Source organism: Kwoniella pini, chromosome 7 (genome assembly GCF_000512605.2).
Source record: "Kwoniella pini CBS 10737 chromosome 7, complete sequence".
Taxonomy (NCBI): Eukaryota; Fungi; Basidiomycota; class Tremellomycetes; order Tremellales; family Cryptococcaceae; genus Kwoniella; species Kwoniella pini.
Window position 1 is genome coordinate 1,407,336 of NC_091722.1, and position 20,723 is coordinate 1,428,058.

The 20,723-nt window shown below is 36.8% G+C and overlaps 7 protein-coding genes across 7 annotated transcripts; 2 read left to right on the top strand and 5 right to left on the bottom strand.

The window, feature by feature from the left end:
- Positions 1–209: 209 nt before the first annotated feature.
- I206_105669 (uncharacterized protein) lies at positions 210–975 on the bottom strand (the record flags this gene model as incomplete). The annotated part of the gene is made up of 4 exons (XM_019155177.1): positions 210–389; positions 460–591; positions 666–855; positions 920–975. 4 exons carry the CDS (start codon positions 973–975, stop codon positions 210–212), a joined length of 558 nt encoding a protein of 185 aa, XP_019011331.1.
- Positions 976–2,147: 1,172 nt separating this feature from the next.
- I206_105670 (uncharacterized protein) lies at positions 2,148–3,306 on the top strand (the record flags this gene model as incomplete). The annotated part of the gene is made up of 6 exons (XM_070203163.1): positions 2,148–2,315; positions 2,385–2,444; positions 2,509–2,572; positions 2,648–2,945; positions 3,042–3,200; positions 3,282–3,306. The coding sequence occupies 6 exons, from the start codon at positions 2,148–2,150 to the stop codon at positions 3,304–3,306; spliced, it is 774 nt and encodes a 257-aa protein (XP_070059264.1).
- Positions 3,307–3,425: 119 nt separating this feature from the next.
- I206_105671 (uncharacterized protein) lies at positions 3,426–6,354 on the bottom strand (the record flags this gene model as incomplete). The annotated part of the gene is made up of 6 exons (XM_019155175.1): positions 3,426–3,571; positions 3,643–4,501; positions 4,573–5,951; positions 6,016–6,071; positions 6,135–6,167; positions 6,233–6,354. 6 exons carry the CDS (start codon positions 6,352–6,354, stop codon positions 3,426–3,428), a joined length of 2,595 nt encoding a protein of 864 aa, XP_019011329.1.
- Positions 6,355–7,094: 740 nt separating this feature from the next.
- I206_105672 (uncharacterized protein) lies at positions 7,095–8,190 on the bottom strand (the record flags this gene model as incomplete). The annotated part of the gene is made up of 3 exons (XM_019155174.1): positions 7,095–7,368; positions 7,445–7,615; positions 7,682–8,190. 3 exons carry the CDS (start codon positions 8,188–8,190, stop codon positions 7,095–7,097), a joined length of 954 nt encoding a protein of 317 aa, XP_019011328.1.
- A 613-nt stretch (positions 8,191–8,803) lies between these two features.
- Positions 8,804–13,625, bottom strand: I206_105673 (uncharacterized protein; the record flags this gene model as incomplete). The annotated part of the gene is made up of 21 exons (XM_070203164.1): positions 8,804–8,940; positions 9,015–9,285; positions 9,356–9,422; positions 9,487–9,648; positions 9,712–9,826; positions 9,896–10,187; positions 10,264–10,382; positions 10,441–10,544; positions 10,596–10,697; positions 10,758–10,919; positions 10,977–11,144; positions 11,211–11,773; positions 11,826–12,155; positions 12,213–12,427; positions 12,486–12,580; positions 12,646–12,758; positions 12,828–12,959; positions 13,028–13,089; positions 13,158–13,222; positions 13,335–13,461; positions 13,541–13,625. The coding sequence occupies 21 exons, from the start codon at positions 13,623–13,625 to the stop codon at positions 8,804–8,806; spliced, it is 3,486 nt and encodes a 1,161-aa protein (XP_070059265.1).
- A 622-nt stretch (positions 13,626–14,247) lies between these two features.
- I206_105674 (uncharacterized protein) lies at positions 14,248–17,073 on the bottom strand (the record flags this gene model as incomplete). The annotated part of the gene is made up of 15 exons (XM_070203165.1): positions 14,248–14,324; positions 14,387–14,434; positions 14,506–14,744; positions 14,823–14,909; positions 14,973–15,274; positions 15,327–15,353; positions 15,409–15,424; positions 15,487–15,564; positions 15,656–16,026; positions 16,105–16,284; positions 16,353–16,378; positions 16,437–16,455; positions 16,528–16,707; positions 16,777–16,872; positions 16,984–17,073. 15 exons carry the CDS (start codon positions 17,071–17,073, stop codon positions 14,248–14,250), a joined length of 1,836 nt encoding a protein of 611 aa, XP_070059266.1.
- A 403-nt stretch (positions 17,074–17,476) lies between these two features.
- Positions 17,477–18,957, top strand: I206_105675 (uncharacterized protein; the record flags this gene model as incomplete). The annotated part of the gene is made up of 8 exons (XM_019155171.2): positions 17,477–17,624; positions 17,731–17,831; positions 17,901–18,049; positions 18,106–18,118; positions 18,181–18,258; positions 18,330–18,417; positions 18,482–18,702; positions 18,910–18,957. The coding sequence occupies 8 exons, from the start codon at positions 17,477–17,479 to the stop codon at positions 18,955–18,957; spliced, it is 846 nt and encodes a 281-aa protein (XP_019011325.2).
- Between the last annotated feature and the right edge of the window lie 1,766 nt (positions 18,958–20,723).

Consider the following 20,723-nt stretch of genomic DNA (forward strand, 5'->3'; position numbering starts at 1 on the left):
ATTAGATCAGGTTGTAGTATAGTAGTATGGATTTTGAACAAATTGCAAATATTCCACGCGTATTGTGTTATCTGGTACGATATGCTTTTATAAATCCTTTAAATCGAAATCAAGACAATAACAATATACATATAGTTAAGCCGTACAATTCCTGCTCGTGTATTTCATCTTTACAATCATTATTTGAACATCGGAAATACTTGAAAAATTTAAATATGATGAGGACCATGTCCTGTTTGACCATGCGCATGCATTGGATCAGCACCTAATCCAACAGCTCTTTGTCTTCTCAATCCAGCTTCATGTTCTAATCTTTCAGCTTCATTTAATTCAGAAGCTTGCATTTTTAGATGATTTGCTTCTGATAAATGAGTTGCACCTTTTTGTTGCTATTAAATTTCCAAAACAAATTTGAATTTTTGACGAAAGTTTGGGAGATATAAGATAAAATTAACTTACCATTGAAGTTGAATGTAATAAATTACCTAATTTTTCTTCTCTTTGACCTTTTTTTTCTAATTTAATCGCTTCTTTTGAATTAGGTGTTATACCATTATGTCCATTATGTAAAGGTGCTGGACCAGTGTTCACCTAAATGATCATTATCAGTATAAAATTGTTTTTTTTTCCCCTTATCCTAAATAGAAAAGTCGACTTAAACTTACTTGACCCGTACCTACGATTGGAGGTTGATGTGTATTTATATTTCCTCCTGCTGTTGTACCAGTACCAGATATACCTTGTCCTGTATGATGTCCTAATGAACCTTGATTATGTTCGTATGTACCTTGATTACTTGTCAAAGTGGGATTCCCAGTAGTATATGGATTGGAAGTATGTCCTACTCCTGTACCACTAAATGTAAAAATCATCAGTTGTACTGAACAGCGAAAGATACCAACGGCAAATCAGCACTTACGTATGACCAATACCTGCATTATCATATTCGTTTGATTTTTTACCCAAAAGACCCATCTTATGTGATTTGTACTTTATGTATTGTGCTTGGACAAATGCAATAAAGTAGTAGTAATTCAAGTGGCAATGATGATGATAATGATTATTTGGGATTACTATATATACAGAGCAGATTGGAGCGTGTAAGGCGAAAAGGACTTATCCTACGTCATCATTAGAGCTAATCTTCTCTCCTTTGTCTTGAGATTTCTTCATCACAGTTGACATTCGATAAAAATGAACAAAGCGCAGTAACGCCCAGACAATAACAGTTGTAACATTTGATATCCAAATTCGCGGTGCCTATCAATTGCACAGCTAAAGCAATTAATGCTGGTGATGCCATGCATTGCTAGGGAGTCTGCTATAATGGAATATTGCCTGCTTGATGTTCCTGGACGAGCCTTTGAACTTCTATCACCTGATGCTAATGAGGTTCCAAGAGGTAAAAGGGAGTAATATAAAACAAAAAGTACTAACTTACTAGTGGATGGAATTTGGATGCAAAACATTAGGTATGACGTAATTCGTCGATCACCCTTTTTGCTTTAAGCTTAGTTCGTGAGCGACATAAAATGATATGAAGTGTGAAAGTATTCCTTTAAAACTGAGTTTAAGAATGGTCTGTCGCATTTTGCCATTTGAGTAACAATTAACGGAAGACTTTATTAGCGTTTTGTAAGAAGTTGTACAAAGCAGTTGTGCAAGTATAGTGAAGCTGTCAAACGAGTTGATGCACGTACTAGCAAAATGTCAATGATAGAAAAAACCAATACCCTATTCTGTATATAGGGAATCCTGCTTCTCCTGCCGAGGGAGAAAAGAAGTTTACAGTAACCATCTACTAGTACAGAATTAACGATGTAAACTCATACACGATCTTATCAGATATCGACTTGAATATTATACGATTTTATTAAAGGAGAATTAATTGACTTTCGAAAATTCTTTACTATATTTTACCGATCATCGGTGATATCCGACATAGATTTCGAAAATAGATTGATAATTGCGACATATTATCAATGTCCAATGAGGATCGAAGATCTTGTCATCATTAACAAAATTCGTGAATAACTTATACAAAAGTCATTGTCATTCTGACTATATTCAAATAACAGAGTGTCTGATTCAACAGAATACGACTACCGAATTCCATTCATCTATCTATACATCGATAAATAAACTCAATGTCATCATCCACAAGAGAAGAAGTTGCACCGTTACTACCTTCCACCAACGCCGATTCTGAGCCTTCTGGACTACGTGGTGAATCTTCAGAATCGACACCTGGTCCAGCAGGAAATTTAGATATGGTACCTACTACAAGAGATAAGCTTGCTCTTGGCTCAATTGGTGTATGTCAGCGTTCCTGTTCCATCGAGTCTAAGGTTTGATCTGAGCTGATATCGCCGAGGGTGGGTTAGGCTGGACTGGTTTTAGTACTTGGTACAACTTGGTATCTTGTATTCTCTGGTGATTTGAAGGTGAGTTGGCTCTCAATATTCACAAATGTATAAAATCGGCAGCGTATCTGATATAATCGATCAGGCCATGGGATGGTTCGCCGTTCATCCTCCAATGCAATCATTAGCAATTACTGCCATTTTATTAGGTCAGTAATCTTTTCTATTCTTTATTTTTCATAGATTATCGAGGTATTGATCAAATGTTATTTTTGATTGAATAGGAATAACACCTCTTCAACCACCTTCTACTAATTCATCAATCAAACAAAATCGATTTAAATCACATCAATCAATCATGCTTGGATTGGCTTTACCAATTTTAACAATTGGTAGTTTAGCTATGGTATATAATAAATATATTCATGGTTCATCACATTTTACAACTTGGCATGGAAAATTAGGATTAATTTCAATTATTTGGATAATTACTCAAGCTTTTATTGGTGCTTCAAGTGTTTGGTTTAATGGGAAATTATTTGGAGGTAAAGAAAATGCGAAAAAAGTATATAAATATCATAGGTTAGTTTCAAACAATAAATCCATTCTTTGATCTTTTAAAATGATCAAAATATTTAAAGAAAGTAAAATTGATATTTGAATTTCCGGATATTTCAGATTATCGGGGTATTTACTTATAACTCTTATGTTATTTACTATTTACTTGGCTGGTATTCATTCAGATTGGGCAAATGGAAGAAAACATCTCAATTTGAGGATATTAGCTTATTATGTTGGTTTACCATTAATTTGGATTGGCTTAGAAGTGAGATCTAGGTAAGTCTCTTCAATACGGACAGCGAGATAATCTCTCTCATCCCCGAAAGCTAGGAACACTGATTTATACCGTCATGTTAGGCCAAGCAAGATGAAATTCATTTGAACGAAATCGTACGTTCACATCTTCAATCACCTTAAGGAACAAGCAAAAAGTCGACTACATGAAATGTTAGGATGTATGCCTTAGAATGTATTCATTATCCATTTATGTGATTTACTGATTTACAATCCTGTCCATTCTAATTCTTGATCAATTGTAAATTTGACTTCTCCAATCATAGTTTGAGCATCTTTTCCAATTTTAACAGACCATTCACCTTGTTCAGCTCTAAACGTATTCCATCTTTCATCCCAATGCGAAATTGCATCTACAGTAAATCAGATAGGCCGTGTAAGCTACTTGTATTATAGTTGCAAGCAAGATCCCACATTAACTTACATTTATCTAAAGTCACATTAACAATTTCACTTGCACCTGGTTTTAAGTCTTTCACCTTTTTGTAAGCTTGTAAAGTTTGTTTAGGATGTTTTAAACTTGTTGAAGTTTCTTCAGGAGGACAAGTATAAAAATGAATAGAATGACTTCCAATTTTATTACCTGTATTTGTTAATTTAACTTGTACTTCTAATTTCCATTCATCTGCATTAACAATATCATTAGTAATATTGATAATTTTCAAATTCGAATAATTAAAAGTTGTATAAGATAAACCAAAACCAAATGGGAAAAGTGGTTTAATTTGTTTTTCATTATACCATTTATATCCAACCCAAATACCTTCTTCATAATAAGTTTTTGTTTTTGCAGATTTAAAATTTAAGTAACTAGGTATATCTGTTTCTTTAATAGGTAAAGTTAAAGGTAATCTACCTGATGGATTTAATTTACCAAAAATTATATCTGAAATTGAACTTCCACTTTCATTTCCACCATACCAAGAATAAATTAAACCTGAAATTTGATTTATCCATGGCATTGAAATTGCTGATCCTGCTTGAATGATAACAATTGTTTTAGAATTAACTTTTGATACTTTATCAATTAATTCATCAGTTTTTAAAGGTAATGATAAATTTGGACGATCAAATCCTTCACTTTCCCAATCTGCATTTAATCCAGCAATGATTATTGGAACATCAACTTTTTTAGCTAACTCCACTGCTTCAAGTATAGCTTGTTCAGAATCAATTTTTGGAAATGCTCCTAAACGTACACCTATCATTTTGATTGGAGTAGATTTGATTTCAAGTAAAGTTGAGGGGAATCTAGAATCATGTAAATATCGTATTTTGTAGGTCTTACAATATAGATGGAATTCTAATTAGCTTTGGTTTTGTAATTTCATAACGATACTATATATGAACTCACTTTCCCAGCTTCAACTTTGAAAATAGCTTTCTTAGGTTCCGTTCCAGATCCAAAATATGCACTACCTTTATGAGTATATTTTGAATTATCCAAAATTAAAATATCATCAATCCATAACCATCCTTGACCCGTAACAACTGATTCGAATTCCCATTCTTGAGTTTTAGTAGGTTTAAATAAACTTAAAATTTCCGTAAAGTATTCTTCACCCAAATTTGGATCATAAAAATCTGCCATAATTAGATCTGAAGTATCCCAAATTTCTTCAACTGCAGGATTTTGTACTTGTTTACCATTTTCATCTATAGCGTAATGTTTGAGATTGAATCCTTTCTGTTTCCCATCGGTTGTATAAAATTCATCACCTAATATAGGTAAAAATTTCCAAGTTGCTGCACCTAAAGTATAAGATAATTCTATTCCATCAGGTTTATTTTTAATTAAACCTTCCCAAGGTGAAATTGACCATGAAGCTCTTAATTGTGCAGATCCACCACCTGTAATAACTTTTGTTTTTGCATTAGGTCCAATAATACCAATATTTTGAGGTTTATTAATTGGTAAAATATTATTTTCATTTTTTAATAAAACAATTCCTTCACCTCCAATTCTTCTAATTAATTTTGAATCTTCTTCTTTATTTTCTAATCTAGTTTTTTCTGATTTAGGTTTTTGATAAACTAAATTTTCATTTAATTTACTTAATTTTTGAATCCAATTTAAAATTTCTAAAACTCTTTTATCTAATATTCTAGTATCAATTTTATGTGAATAAATTGAATGTGAAATTAATTCTTTTGTTCTCCATTTTGTTGAACCTGGCATTTCTAAATTTAATCCTGAATTTAAACTATCTGAAACTGAATAAGTACCATACCAATCTGACATTATTAATCCATTAAAATTCCATTCTTTTCTTAAAATATTTTGTAATAACAATTCATTTTCTGAACAATGTATTCCATTTAATTTATTATATGAAGTCATAAATGCCCAAGGTTTTGATTTTTTTTGAACAATTTGAAATGGTTTTAAATAAATATCTCTAAGTGGTCTAGGTGAAATTATACTATCTTGACCCATTCTTTCATGTTCTTGATCATTAGCTACAAAATGTTTTATAGTTGCTGAAATTCCTTTATTTTGTAAACCATTTATATATGATGATGCCATTAAACCTGAAAGAGTAGGATCTTCTGAGAACGATTCAAAAGCTCTTCCACCCAAAGGTGATCTTTGAATGTTAATTGTAGGAGCTAATAAACAAGATGCATTACGAGCTTTAGTTTCTTCGGCAAGCAATGATCCGCTCATTTCAGCAAGTTCATCTGAAAATGTCGCTGCGAGACATGTAGCATTGGGAAGTGCTGTAGCAGGACCTAATCACGATTGTAAATTGAATTTTCAGTTCAAAACGAAACATCTGAGGTGTAAAATACTCACACATATGATAAAAACTTTCTCCTCTCGCTCCATTAGGACCATCAGTAACTTTGATACTAGATCATCAACTTTGTATTCAGTATCTAGTCATCCTATATAATCTGAATACTGTCATTCACCTTGGAATGTTTAAACGAGGTATAGGAACCGTACTACAGGAGTAGGGAATCAGACATTCGATCCATTTGCATTTATCAAATCTGAATAATTAACTCACTGCCACCAGTCTTTTCCAGCTAATATGGAAATCTTCTCTTCCTCTGTCATCTGTTTGATCAACTCTGGTATAGAAGCTGTCAAGAATGACCTATCCATCTTATCATTAGTGGTGAATGTCATCGTGCTTTTGTTGAGTTTCGATATGCTCTGAATCCTTGAGTGCAATCAAGTTCAATGATGGAGCCAAGTTATTTGTATGGTATATGATGTACAATTAGAGCTAACTGCGAATTTGATCAGAAGGGGATACTACCTAAACGTCAGCTTTACTGATATATTTATTGTTCATCGGCAATATAAAGTGAAGCCTTTCGTCGATTTCGGCTCTTTTACGGATAACATTCTGACGGTGTACGGATATGTTATCGATGCATACCTGCGTTAAACGTAGGCCATCAGTAATTGACCAGGGCATCACAGAATGATATTGATAGGGAATAAAGTGTAGCTTTAATTCGCTTTCGGTTAAATACTAGTTAGTATATCTCCCCTTGAATTTCCCGATGTTTATCCGCCGGACAAGTCCGGGTCGTGCCTAAAGATTAAATACACTTGCAATCTCAATGTATGATCATAAAGCGTACTGGTGATTTAAAACCGTGCTCCGACGGCAAACTGTAACCGATAGCGACTTGAGAAAGCAGCGGAATAGATAATTCAGCATCGATGCGGACTCCACGGACAATCAAAAGCTACCAGACAGACCTATAAGCTCTCCTTTGTTGGCATGAATGTCAACAATTCAGAAAACCGTCATGATGAACACAAAACGGGAAACAGTCAAGACTGAATAAATAATGTTGGTTTTTCATGTAAAATCAGAATTCGGATCAACTCATAATTCAACCTTATATCTTTTATTACAAAATAAATCCTAATATACTCATTATCAAACCAATTTCTATCCATTTATTTATATATTTTGATATTTTTATTTTAGCATTTGATGAATTACCATTACCTTGTGGATTTGTATTTTGACTAACAGTTAATGAATTTGGAATTTGTTGATTATCTACATCATCCCAATTTATATTTCCAGGATTTGAAGAATCATTTGGACAATCATATTTTAAATGATTTCCAAATAATGTTGTTATATCATTACCTCTTATATTTGGAGTTGTATATTGGCTTTAGAAGGATTAAATTTTTAATTATAAGCAAATTAAAATCATTTTAGAATTAAAAAATAAAAAAAGTTACTTACGCTGCTTTAAATAATTCATACATACATCCTGTACATTTTGAACTTTTAAATACATTATCATTATATTGATTTAAATTATTTCCAGTTAAAAGTGAATTAAAAAATTGATTATTATTTGCTTGATCTGTTGAATTAATTGTAGAAGGTAAACATAATTCAGAAGTTCCATTACTTGTCAAGAAATTAATCATTAACATTTTTTTTTTTTTACATTTTATTTAATTATTTAGGACTTACAAATAAACTTGACAAGCTAAAGTTTTATAACTAGATTGATAATTTTCAATAATTTTAATTAAAACTCCAATTAATTCATTTTGTGAATCACATGAAGAATATAATTGATTTTTAATTTGATTTAAATCATCATTATTACATGATTTTGAACAAACATTTGTTAAATAGTCATTTAATTGATTGGAAAAACTTGTATTACTAGAAGGATTTGAAATTAATGTTGATAATTCTGTTAAACCTAAACATTCACCAATTGGTGAATAAGTTAAATTTACTAATGTAATTAAACATGACATTGAAGAAATTTGAGCTGATTGAAGTGTTTGTAAAAATGCAACTTCTGTGTTTGTTCCATCTGATGTAGTTGATTCATTAGATTCACTGGAAGATGAAGATGAAGATGAAGAAGAACTAGAAGATGAATTGGAATCATCTCCAAATAAACTTGGTGTGGCGTTTATGGAGAATAAGAATGGTAGAAACAGTACAAAGAGAGTCAGGAATTTCATTTTGAGATGTTACTTTTTTACGATTCCACTTGATTATGCTGTATTTCGTACAATACAATTATATGAGTTATATTTAGATCAGATGGGTATTGAAATTTTTACTTTTTAACAGTCTTACCTGCGTTTTTTTTATTGAATTATATGAAGAAGATTATATATGATAAATCAGTAGACTAAAGTAAGTAGGAGAGGAGTTTCTGGACAACATGATATAAGTAGGTCTGTCGTATTCCAACTGGAACAATCAAGTGAAATCACAAAAGTCTGACACGCTTAATCACCTGAAGGGATATCCAAAACGTAAGATACTGTCAGATTCATCACAAAGGATTGATTGGTTGCGTTAAAGGAAGTCGATACCCGTTTGAGTTTTATCAGACACTAGCATCGCGAAGTGACGGGACAAAAGTACGCCTGAGATATTTAAGACAAAGTGCATTTTACTGACAAGCAGAGATTCTATATTAGAGGAAATGAATGATATGCAAAGTGTACTATATGAACTTCAAATTGTTTTCTTTTTATGTTATTGTATACTAAGACAAGACAAGAGATAAACGAAAGATGCAAGGAATAAAATATATGAAGGGTAGTAAGATAGACAGAATGATGTTTACAAATCTTCAGGTTCAGGATTATCGATATCGGAGTGAGTTGAATAAGCAGAGTATAATGATCCGTCTTCTGCATTATATTCTGATGGAGTGTTGAGATTTTCATCAAAGTAATGTTTTGCAACTGATCTTGGGGCTAAGTAAAATTTCAATACAGATTAGCAATGTTCTTTGTTTGTGAAAAAAAGATGGGAGATATATATTACTCACTCCTTGGAGTTTTAGGTAATCTACAATATTCTCCTGTTTGCATGATACTCCAAGCTACCAAACCTGTCCAACCTGTTTGATGAGATGCACCAAGACCTCTTCCATCGTTACCATGGAAGAATTCGTAGAAATGTACATAATCTCTGAAATTTGGATCCCGGTTCAATTTGGGGTTTCCACCGTTTACTGCTCTTCGTCCATGTTCATCTCTTGAGAAGATGTGGATTAATCGATGTTGAATTTCCTCAGCACATCCTGCCAGCGACATGTACTAATTGGACAGCCTCATCGTTAGCTCGCGGGTACTTCATTCGATAGGATAGTTACTATGCGTAACTCACATCACCACTTCCTGTAGGACACTCTACTGAGATGGTATCACCATAGTATTGGTGGAATCGTTGCAAACTATCGAGAAACTCAGCGTCAATTATGTTCACGACAGGACCAGCCTCAACCCTGAATGACTCACCTTTCAATAAGCAAGAAGTTGACAGCACACCAAATTGGACCTCTCCAATTGGAATTACCTCCGAACATTCCTGATTTGGAATCACCAGGCCAATATCCTACACCGAACTCTTCCCCATTGACATTCATCGAGAATGGGTTCTCGTGATGATAAAGGGACATTCTGCGTAGTTATCATTCGCTCAGCCTCTACCTCCTAGTGTGTTGCGCACAGTTCGTTACTCACGATCGCACCCCGTATTCGGATAAGAATTCTTTCTCGTCAAGCATCTTCTCCAGGATTCGGACCAACCGTTCCTTAGAAGCGATAGCAAGCAGCCTTCGATCGCCTCGACCCTTCTCTGTTTGAGCGAAACAACAAATTTGTCAGCTTGAGTCGGAAGGATTAGTGAAAAGAAACCAATACATACCTCGGATGTTAGCGATATTTCTAGTGGAGATATCAGGTCTGTTCTCAATGAACCAGTCCATACGCTTCTTGAAACCTGGGAATTGTTTGATGACTTGAGGTTCAAGAACCAAGGTCGCGTACAATGGCATCAAACCAACCATCGATCGAACGGGCAGTTGTTGAGAGTGACCGTATCCCCATTGGATAGCATCGTAGTAGAACCCATCTTCTTCGTTCCACAAGGAAAGCTGTTCATCGTTGGACCCTACGAACGTCATAGCATCCGAGATGTACAAGAAATGCTCGAAGAACTATCAGAAATCGTCAAAGTCAGCTCAGCTTTTCCTGTGATGGGCTGACCTCCAGTCGCAATGAAGCTTGACTGACCTTCGAGGCAATATCCTCGTAGGTTGGGTTGTGTTTAGCCAGTTCCAAGGCGATGGACAACATATTCAAACAGAAGAATGCCATCCATGCGGTACCGTCAGCTTGTCGAAGCGTTCCACCTAAAACAATAGAACTGTCAGCTGCTTGTTACCCAGAGCGCACTAGAAAGCAGCTGACCAGTAGGCAAGGGTTCAGATCGGTTGAATGGTCCGATATTATCGAGACCCAAGAAACCACCTTCGAATACGTTGTTTCCGTCCGCATCTTTTCGGTTTACCCACCTGGTTGTGCGATGTCAGCTGTATGATCGTGTCGAGTGAGAGCTGACTGACCATGTGAAATTCAAAAGCAACTTCTGGAAAACTCTTTCCAAGAAATCCAAATCTTCTCTACCAAACATCTTTCGCTCAATCTTGAAGACACGGAAAGTGGACCTGCGCAAACGAAGTCAGCCGGCGACGTCACTGTGTGTGATATAGTCAAGGTCAACTCACCAAGCGTGTACAGGAGGATTGACATCACTGAAGTTCCATTCATATGCAGGTAATGCACCGTCAGGCTTCATATACCATTCTCGAGTCATCAAATCTAATTGCTTTTTGGCGAAAGAAGGGTCGACCATGGCAAGTGGGATGCAGTGGAAAGCGGTATCCCAGCTATTCAGTTAAGTCAGCTGTACTGTAGAGCGTCGGTTCCGGCGCAGCTGAACTCACGTTGCGAACCATGGGTATTCCCACTTGTCTGGCATAGACAGGATATCGTTTATGTACATGTGTTTCCATTCCCTATTTCGAACCCATTTCCTTTCAGGCGGAGGGGGTGGTTGACCGGGATCACCCTCCATCCATTCCTTCTGGATGTATTGATAGTATTGTTTGGTCCTACACAAAGGGTCACGGTGAGCTACACGATGAGCTATTCGTAACAAATCAATGAAGCAGACATACCAAAGCATACCACTCAAAGCCTGCCTCATGATATTTCTCAAATCCTCACTGATAGATCCTCTTGAGATCATTCCGTAGAATTCATCCGCATCAACTCTTCTTTCCTCAATATTATCATCGAAAAGCTCTTCATCGAGAATAGAAGGATCTTCGTCAGGCGAGTAAGGGGTCATTTTGAGTCTGACTACCACACAACCTCCTTTTCCAGGTACATCCTTGAATTCATAATGAGCAGCAGCTTTTGTACCAGTCTTTTCGGGGTTGACGAATTGCCTTCCTCCATATTTGGAAGTGGGTCTGGGAGGGGGTTCGACAATATTTTCAACATTGTTATCAGTCACATTGATAGATCCGGTCGTTTCCTCGCCGTTTACACCATCATTTCGCTCAACTTCGGCGGTTGTGTGGAAAGGTGGTAGCTTGGGAGTCTTCACTGAAGGTGATTTCCCTTGTAGGCCCTCAGATTTTGGCGATTCCGGTTCTGCAGGTCTGTGAGATGGAATGATGTGATCATGGAAAGCGTCTTTGACATATGGTGTTCGATTTTTACCATTGTATAATCGCTAAAAGTTTAGTCAGCTTAAAAGCCTTAGCACAGGTCTGTTTGCAACTCACTTCGAAGTTGGTCTCGTTCTCGGTGAAAAGTAGGTCAGGAACGACACTAGGACCGTCAACAAGGACAACGCCACCTTTAGCAGGTGCAGCTGGTGCTGGTGAAGGGGTACAGTAAAGTCTAGTGCTACCTAGCGACTCTTCGGTAGCTTGAATGACACCTTCTGCTTCCTGTCTGACGTTGGGCATGTTTTTAGGTAATTCTTTTGGCCATGACCAAGTGTTTCTAAAGAATAGTTGAGGTAAAATGTGCAAGTCTGCTGGATCAGGACCTCTATTGTAAGCTGTGATTCGGATTGATAAGGCGTCGGCAAATTCTTCATCTTTGGCGTACTATACGAAGTAATGATAATCAGCTGAATACATATAATCTATGAACAGCTAACTCACTTCGACAAAGACATCCCAGTATCGGTCTTCATCGAAGACGTCGGTATCCATTAACTCGAACTCGTTTACTTCTCTACTTCTATTTCTACTTTCCTCTTTAAGTTGTTCGTAAGGGAATTCAGCTTGAGGGTATTTGTACAAGTATTTCATATAGGAATGGGTAGGTGTAGAATCGAGATAATAATACATTTCCTTGACATCCTCTCCGTGGTTACCTAAGTCATCCCTATTCTGTCAACTTTGTCAAGTGATGCGAAGCGAGCCACTACATACCTTGATTACCGTTCAAACCGTACAATCGTTCCTTCAAAATAGGGTCTTTACCATTCCACAAAGCAAGAGTGAAACATATCCTTTGGTGATTATCGCTATGATTCCCATTTCATCAGGATTACACATCCCATTCAAATGGGAAAAAGACAAGTAGACATACGAGATACCAGCCATACCATCTTCACCCCATCTATAAGCCCGACTTTTGGCCATTTCGAACGGGAATGAGTTCCAAGCATCACCATTAGCAGAGTAATCTTCCCTTACGGTACCCTATTATGTCAAGTCAGTTGAGACAGGAATCGGACATTGCATTTAGCCAACTGAGCTCGAAAGACATACCCATTGTCTTTCCGATACGTATGGACCCCATCTCTTCCAATGAACATCATATCTATCTGACTGATCAAGTCTGTATTCCTCAACAGATCGGTACCTTGGTCCAAGGGATTTCTGCAATCGTTCTCGCAACGACTATAACGGAACGTCTGGTAGTTAGCGGAATATTAACCGAAAAGCCAATCACATAGATGTAAAATTACCTTTCGATCTTGTCCTATTGTACCTGGAGTATCGGTGTCACTGCCACCATCTTTTGGATGAGCTATGGTAATCGATGCACCGGATCAGCTCTAATGGTATGAACAGATTACAGTCAGGCTGAGCACATACGAGATCCAGCAAGTTCAGGAGGACCGGGAGTTTCAGAGGTAGCTAACGATGGTCTTTTAGGCAAACTACGATAAGTTAATATAGCAATTAGCTCTTATTCATTCGAATAGCAAGGTGAATATCGATGGGGCATTCTATTCGCCTGACTACAGGGTCGAATGAGAAAATCAGACTTACTTCTCCTTTTCCCTCTTTTCACTAGGTTGAGAATGTTGAGGAGCAGGTATATTAATTTTAAGTTGTTCACCTGATAATGGAGTTACATTTCCTGATCCATTAGGAGAATCATTTGTAGGTTGTTCAACTAAAAAACCAAGGAAATAGATCAGCTACAACTAAAAACGATATGAATGATTATTACTATTGTTTTGAATTTGACTCACTACCTCCTGATCCTGTTGAAGAAGGTGAAGGTTGACCAGTTCCACCAAATATCTTTGATTGTAATTTTTTTGCTGAAGATGCCATCTTTTCATATATTTCAATATCTTGGTAATATATAAAACACTAACAAGATATCAAAATACGATTGGTATGACAACAACCCCAACTATCTAAGAGAGAAAGGAAGTAAGGAAGTTATATCAAAGCCAAGTTAAGATTAACTTTGAATTGAATTGACTTTTTTTTTTCTTTTCTTTTCCCATTAATCACTGTAAGAGAGTGAGTGAGTACCTATGATACTATTAAGATACTTTATTAAGATTACCAACGTATCAAGTTAGTCAACGTGGCATTTTCCCTTAAATCTTAGATACCTTATTCATTACGTACAGTTATCAATATTACCGCAATTAGTATTTATCAATTAACATGATGTCAGTGGTGGTCCGTGTTTAACCCTGTATCAAAAGGTGCCCTATACTGAAATCAGTGGGGAGAACGCAACATCATCGTATATAAAAGATTATACTCTGGTAACGGTATATCGTGTGAAAATGCATCATCGAGATCAAATTTTATCATAGCCGCACTGCTACTGCCATCAGGAACCATCCGGCGGGTGAAATCAGATCGGTAAAGTAGCAAAAAACACATGCATTTGTATGGTAAGTGGAAATTGAATTTCATGTCTACGTACATGACTATTTTATGAAGTTGCAAAGGAAGAAATATATTCAGGTTTAAATACTGGTAAAATGTGTGCCTCAGTATTAAAGATATGTTCTGTGATCAGATCAGTCATTGTTAGCGTTGAGCTTATAGTAGGATTTCAAGTCAAAACTCACTGTCAAGCGGAATGTGATCGGAATCATCAAATAACAAATAAAGATATTCTGAAAACACATTATATAATTAGCGAGCAATATCAACATGAGGCCAGGAAAAGAAGAGGTGATGAGCTCACTGAGAGTCTCGGCCAGCCAAAAGGTTTCCATTCTATCCAATTGTTTTGGCGGAACAGTTTGAACATCTTCGATGCCTGCGTAACCCCCAGAAGAGACTTTACACCATTTCTCGAAAGCTTGGAAAACCTCCCAGCCCCATTGTCTGTATTTCTCATCGCCGGTAGATCTATAAGCTAAGAATAGGGATTCAACAGTTTCAGGTCGAAGAATGTTTCGACCATCGATCAATACTCCATTACTGCGCATCAATTACCAAAAGTCAGCTTTGGTGGGGCAAGTGGGGAAACCTCAATGTGGGGCAAGAGAGTTCGCTTACAGATTAGGTTTTATATACCAATCTTCGTTTGCTGCTCTTTGTTCATCACTCCATTGTACGAACATCGCTATCTCAGGTGCTAATCCGCTGCAAAATCCCACCTACACTGTCAGCACAGAACTAATGAATGAGATAAGAAATTGCACTTACGTAGCGGTCTCATGAGTGCTCATACAACTCTCCACAATCCCCTTTCCAACAACGAAATCCTCCATTTCCCTCTCATCAAGGTGTTTCCAATCTACTTCTCTGTTCCCACCTTCCGTTATACCTAATATGAACGATCCACCAAGGAAGCAAACTAGATGATCTTGCTTAGGAACGACTTGCCATGTCTGGGTTTGGTCTCTTGGGTGTCTGGCCGGGTGCAACTCCTGAGTAAATATCAATCCTGATTTGTGGGTTTGACCGATCAAGTGCTTCTTTATACCTCCCATCGCTTCGTCGTACATCTAGAATGGTAGATGAGCTTTTAACTTGTAACATGTCCATCAGAGAACTCACATCTCGGTAAACTGGTTCTTCTCGGTCCTACGTCGATTCATCAGCTTGTTTCGTAACAGACATTACATCTCACCCAGCTCACAGTCTGAAGCCATTGTCTAAGCAAGTGATATTGATCAGCCAGGGCGCCGCGGACTTCTTCAACTGAAGTCTGACTCACTTTAGCAGATACTCGTAATATGAGTCACCTCTCGATCCAAGCCTGATCTCGGAGGCGACAAATTGGCCATTGGTAGGGCTAGGCATAAACGTGTCAACACGACAGTAGTTCGTGCGATGTATCAAGGAATCATGTAGGACTAGTCCATTGGAACGCCATATCCACTCACTTTATGAAGATAGGAGCAATACCATCGTGTACAGCCTGACTTCTTATAATTTCCGTAACCTTCTCAGCCTTCTTCCAATAAACATAATCTCCTGTCAAATGACTGAGATATTTTAATTCAAGTTGTAATGATGCAGCTTCTGCAAGAGAAGCTACATTTTGATTATCCCTATCTGGAATTCCATTTCTTGTTTTCAAATTTATTCCGGACCAAGGTATACCTGATGGACTTGAAAATGCTCCTAATAACCTTTCTCCCAAATCTACCGCTAAATTAAGGAAAAGTGGTGCGTCCGCTTGAATTTTCGATGATGAATGAGTTGAAGTAAGATAGTGAGCAGATAAAAGACCACCTAATATCCTGATTGTTGTCTAATTGGAATTCAAGCAGCTTAGAATTAGCGCTGTTTGACGAAATTATCTGAATGGAAAAAGAAGGGAATAATTCACCTCAAATGTATTGAATGTAGCGTCCTTGTCAAAACTTAATTCATTTTCACACCAATCTCTAGCTCTCTCATACTCCGGTATCAGATCTAATACCAATAATGCATCAAGTGAATCGACAATAGTGTACCCTACTCCGCCAGCGGATGTCAAGTTGGATCCCGTTTGAGACAACGGGGAGAACTTGACTCAACGAAAGATCAGTCTTTCAACCTTCCACAATATAAAGGAATCGGTGACGAGATACTCACTTCATCTGCTCCCCAAGCATGTTTTTCTACTCTATTACATCAGCTAATCGTACAAAGTGTGCTTTACGTCAAACTGATACTGACCATATGCATTCCAACTCCACTGAATAGTACGACAAGAATCAGCGTTAGATCTATCGCTCAGCCAGCATAGACATTATAAAAAAGGACTGACAATGAAAGCATCTTTGACAGCCTTCCTCTTTTCTACGTCTGCCTTTAGTTTGATCCCACCTATCGGACTAAACACTTCTCCTGATGATACGCTATTTCCTTTCTTACCGAATTTTGATCCTGGTAAATTCGTTTGAGTCTCTATGACTGAACTTGGAGTAAAAAGAAAAGGGTATAATGTCTATAACAAAAGTTGAATGTGTCAGAGATAGTATGAAATACTATAAAAGACTGAAACAAGTGGACTGACCTTGTAACCAAACCATGCTACTGCGCTTAATCCAGCTAAGGATAGTAATAATCGAACCACATCGAGAGTTTGAAAGTGTTCGGCTTTTTTGTTAACCTGTCATACAAGCAAAAGTGTCATGTCAGCTTCCCGTTATCACTTAGGAAAGTTAGATAGAGCTAAATCTTATGACTAGACCACTAGTTTGTAATGCAATGATACACTTACATCTTTTTTGTCTATTTGTTTACCTTGAGGTAGTGGTACTTTGACTTGCTCTTTCTCATTACCTGTCGGTCTTTGACGAATATCAGCCATGTTGAAAGCTGAATCAACAACAAGATCGTTAAATTTAGAGATTCCTGTTGGTATGCTTTATAGACAATTGTACAGTACTATTTATAACTTTGCTCGCTTGATTTATTGTGGATTGAGTATTTGAGCAACCTCCGCAGTAGTGATTATAAGATGACGTGTAAAACTACAAAGGAGTAAACTTTCCTTTGTATTTGATCGGATAAGATATGAAATGAATGATTCGGCGATGTCCGCAATCAATTTCAAACGATCGGCTTATATCGATGACGTTAGACTATTTAGAAAAGTCAAAAATATAAACTATCGTCGCATCGAGTAGTCACGATATATATAAGGGGATTTAATTTTCGTATTCATTTCCTTATTGTAGCTTATATAAATCAACTACACAACAACAAGCATTATGACTATCAAACAAGACAACGAACTTCTAGCTTTGGATTGTCAGCATTTGACTTATTCTTGGGTTGAAGGAGATGAACCTGTTTTAAATGATGTCAATTTGGATTTGAAGAAAGGCGATAGGTGTTTATTATTAGGTGCTAATGGAGGTAAGTCCCCTCTCTGATCTATCAAATTCCGAGTATCAAAAATCCCTGATCGCCGCATCGTAAAGATAGTGAAGATGTTAGACTGATGATGATTGCTTTTATATAGCTGGAAAATCAACATTACTTCGAATTTTAGCTGGAAAAAGATTAACTAAAACTAGAAGTTGTAAAATCTTAGGACAAGATGTATTTATGAACCCTCCTGGCGTAAGTTACAAAAGAACATTAAGAATTGATATAAATGGATGCTAATGAGATAGTTTATCACAACTACAGGGCGTAGTTTATCTGGGCACAGAATGGTCTACTAATCCTGTAGTTCGTTCCGATATTGTCGTTTCCCACTTCTTGGATAGTGTAGGTGGATATAGACATAAAGCTAGACGAGATAGATTGTTACAGATTTTAGACGTTGATTTGGATTGGTGAGTTTGCTTTGACTGAATGAGCTGAAAGAAAGCTGATAAATTCTTGATTTTAGGCATATGCATCAGGTCAGTCGAGAGAACATACATGATTCAGCTTAAGCTGATCTTCACTTTTCTCTTTATACCAGATTTCCGATGGTGAAAGAAGAAGAGTACAATTGTGTATGGGTTTGATGGCTGAATGGGACGTTTTGTTATTAGATGAGGTGAGTTGCATCCTAAATTACCACTTCATCCATCTTCCTATAGAAGGGTTATCCTGACATAATACTAATAGGTCACTGTCGATCTGGACGTTCTTGTCCGAGCGGATCTCATTGATTTCTTAATTTCGGAATCGGAAACTAGAGGAGCTACGATTGTTTGTGAGTACCGCCTGGAAGCGATGATTATAACGTTCCGAGAGATGCTTATTGGTTGTGCTATTAGATGCGACACACATCTTTGACGGTTTACGCAAATTCCCCACTAAGATATGCCACATGCAATTGGGTTCGACTCCTCGAGGAACCATGACCTGGCCACCTTCTAACGGCCCGGAGCCCGAACAAGACTTGTTTAATCTTGCTCTTGGGTGGTTGAGAGAAGATAGAGAATTGAGACGAGTCAAGGAGGAAGCGAAAGGTAGAATTAGAGGACCAAAGACTGATGTGAGTTACCAGTATCGCGTATGAGTCTAGTTTCACATGCCTTCTTTTATTCTGGACTTCTTCCCCTTGGTCGTAGTCAACCTGTGTGGAAAATCGCTACACAAATACGACTGAGCCACTATTTTGCGATATATCCCGGACTCCCTCCCTTAACTGTCCAAATCATTCATCTAGACAATATGCTGATTCATGTTCATGACATCACAGACAAGAGACGCTAAAACATTTTTCGAGAAATATGATTATTCTCATTAAATCATATATGGGTACCTAAATGCAAAATACACCCCGGTTCCTTATCTTTCATTAATCTATTTCATCATATCATTATCATTGCATCAACTGCATAGAATACCATAGAGATCTCTAAACGTCATTTGTTGTAGTTTTAACACCATTTCAAATGCATAATGTTTAAGCACGATTCCAGTAACAGCTTCTTTTTCTATACCCTAAAAATCTAAATCAAAAGGTGAGACAGGTAAAAAAACGATGAACGGACGAAATTTGTCCGAAAACTACGGTGTCATCTTAATCAAGGGAAATTTATGTCATAGCGATCTTGAAGGAATATCACGTTTATCGCAACTATACTAACGCTGTTCTGTCCTCTTAGCCTCTCTTTCAAAAAGCTCTTTTTACCTGTAAATATACATGCCGTAATTTCTATTTGTTGATAGGGATCAGAAGCGAAGACGTCATTCCAATATTTTATAAAATAGCTTTCCCGCATTCCGAAGGTTACGACATTTTTTACGTCCAAATATACTAAGGCACGTCCGTGACAAACTTGCTATAAACAGATTTTTTGAATACCTGTTATGCAATCAATAATATTAGATATGTAAATAAGGAATAGACCTTATGCATTCAATCTTTTGTATATTGTTAATCGTTGCCTGATCAAATTAATATTTTTGTTGTCTGTCAAACGCAAGTCAGAAGAAGGATCCGAAGACGCTTGACCCGCTTCAAAACATTCGCATCGATCACTTTCATTAGACAAGTTATCCTTAAGAACGTTCATCCCCTAATCCTTCCCTTTAAATCACATCAACCTTTAGCTTCGTTGTTTTTTCTTCTTCATCTCAATATAGACAATTTCGTCATAAAATTGTTTTTTGTGTTATTTCAATCTTACTCATCAAACTATAGCTAGTCTTAGAATAATATTAATCGGTTCAGGTCGAAAAAAGACACTATCTTCCACAAGCTATACCAACACTCCCTTCAGTATCATAAAACATAAATAAATATCAATCAAGCAACTCCAGCTTGCTCTTCACATTACTTGAATTCGTTAAGAGGTCAGATTTAGTCATATTTGTTTTCGAAAATAACGTACTGTCAATAGTACAAAACATTTCACAGCTTTTTCATCAAACCTCCACTTTCATCGAACAACGGCAACTGACAAGAAATCACTCCCGTACCGCAAACTTATTGAACTAAATTCGCATGTGCATGTTTATGTGCTTGGCGATCGTCTTTTGAAGATCAGAAACCCATCAGGGGTATACCAATTTAGGTGAAGATTGGAAAGGAGATACATAGCGGGTTATAAGAATCAATTGCAAAATAACCGCATTTACTTCCCGCCCCCGCTCGCCAGTGGCACACAGCATAGGGTAAAGAAGGAAAAGATCATAGTGAGTTTTTAATTCCATTCTCAAAGGTGAAAAGAATGAGCAAGATATCGATTTTGAAGAGCAGAGGATGAGTTTTTATGATAGATAAGTTTGAAGGTATCGCTGGCTTTTGCTTTTCCACTACATTCCTGTCAACCAACTTTTACCAGCCATCAGTCAGAAAGAAAATTTCAATCAACTTCTTTCACTTTAATGTCGATTTGAGCCTGAGATTATATGTCTCAATCAATGACGTCCTGTCCTATCTCATAGTTTGTCTTGGATATGTTTCTCATAGCCTACCTATGAAAACCCTTTCATTACAATAATATTAAGAAGCTGATACACCGTAGATTGTAATGATGAAAGATCTTAGGAACAAAGAGGCTAATC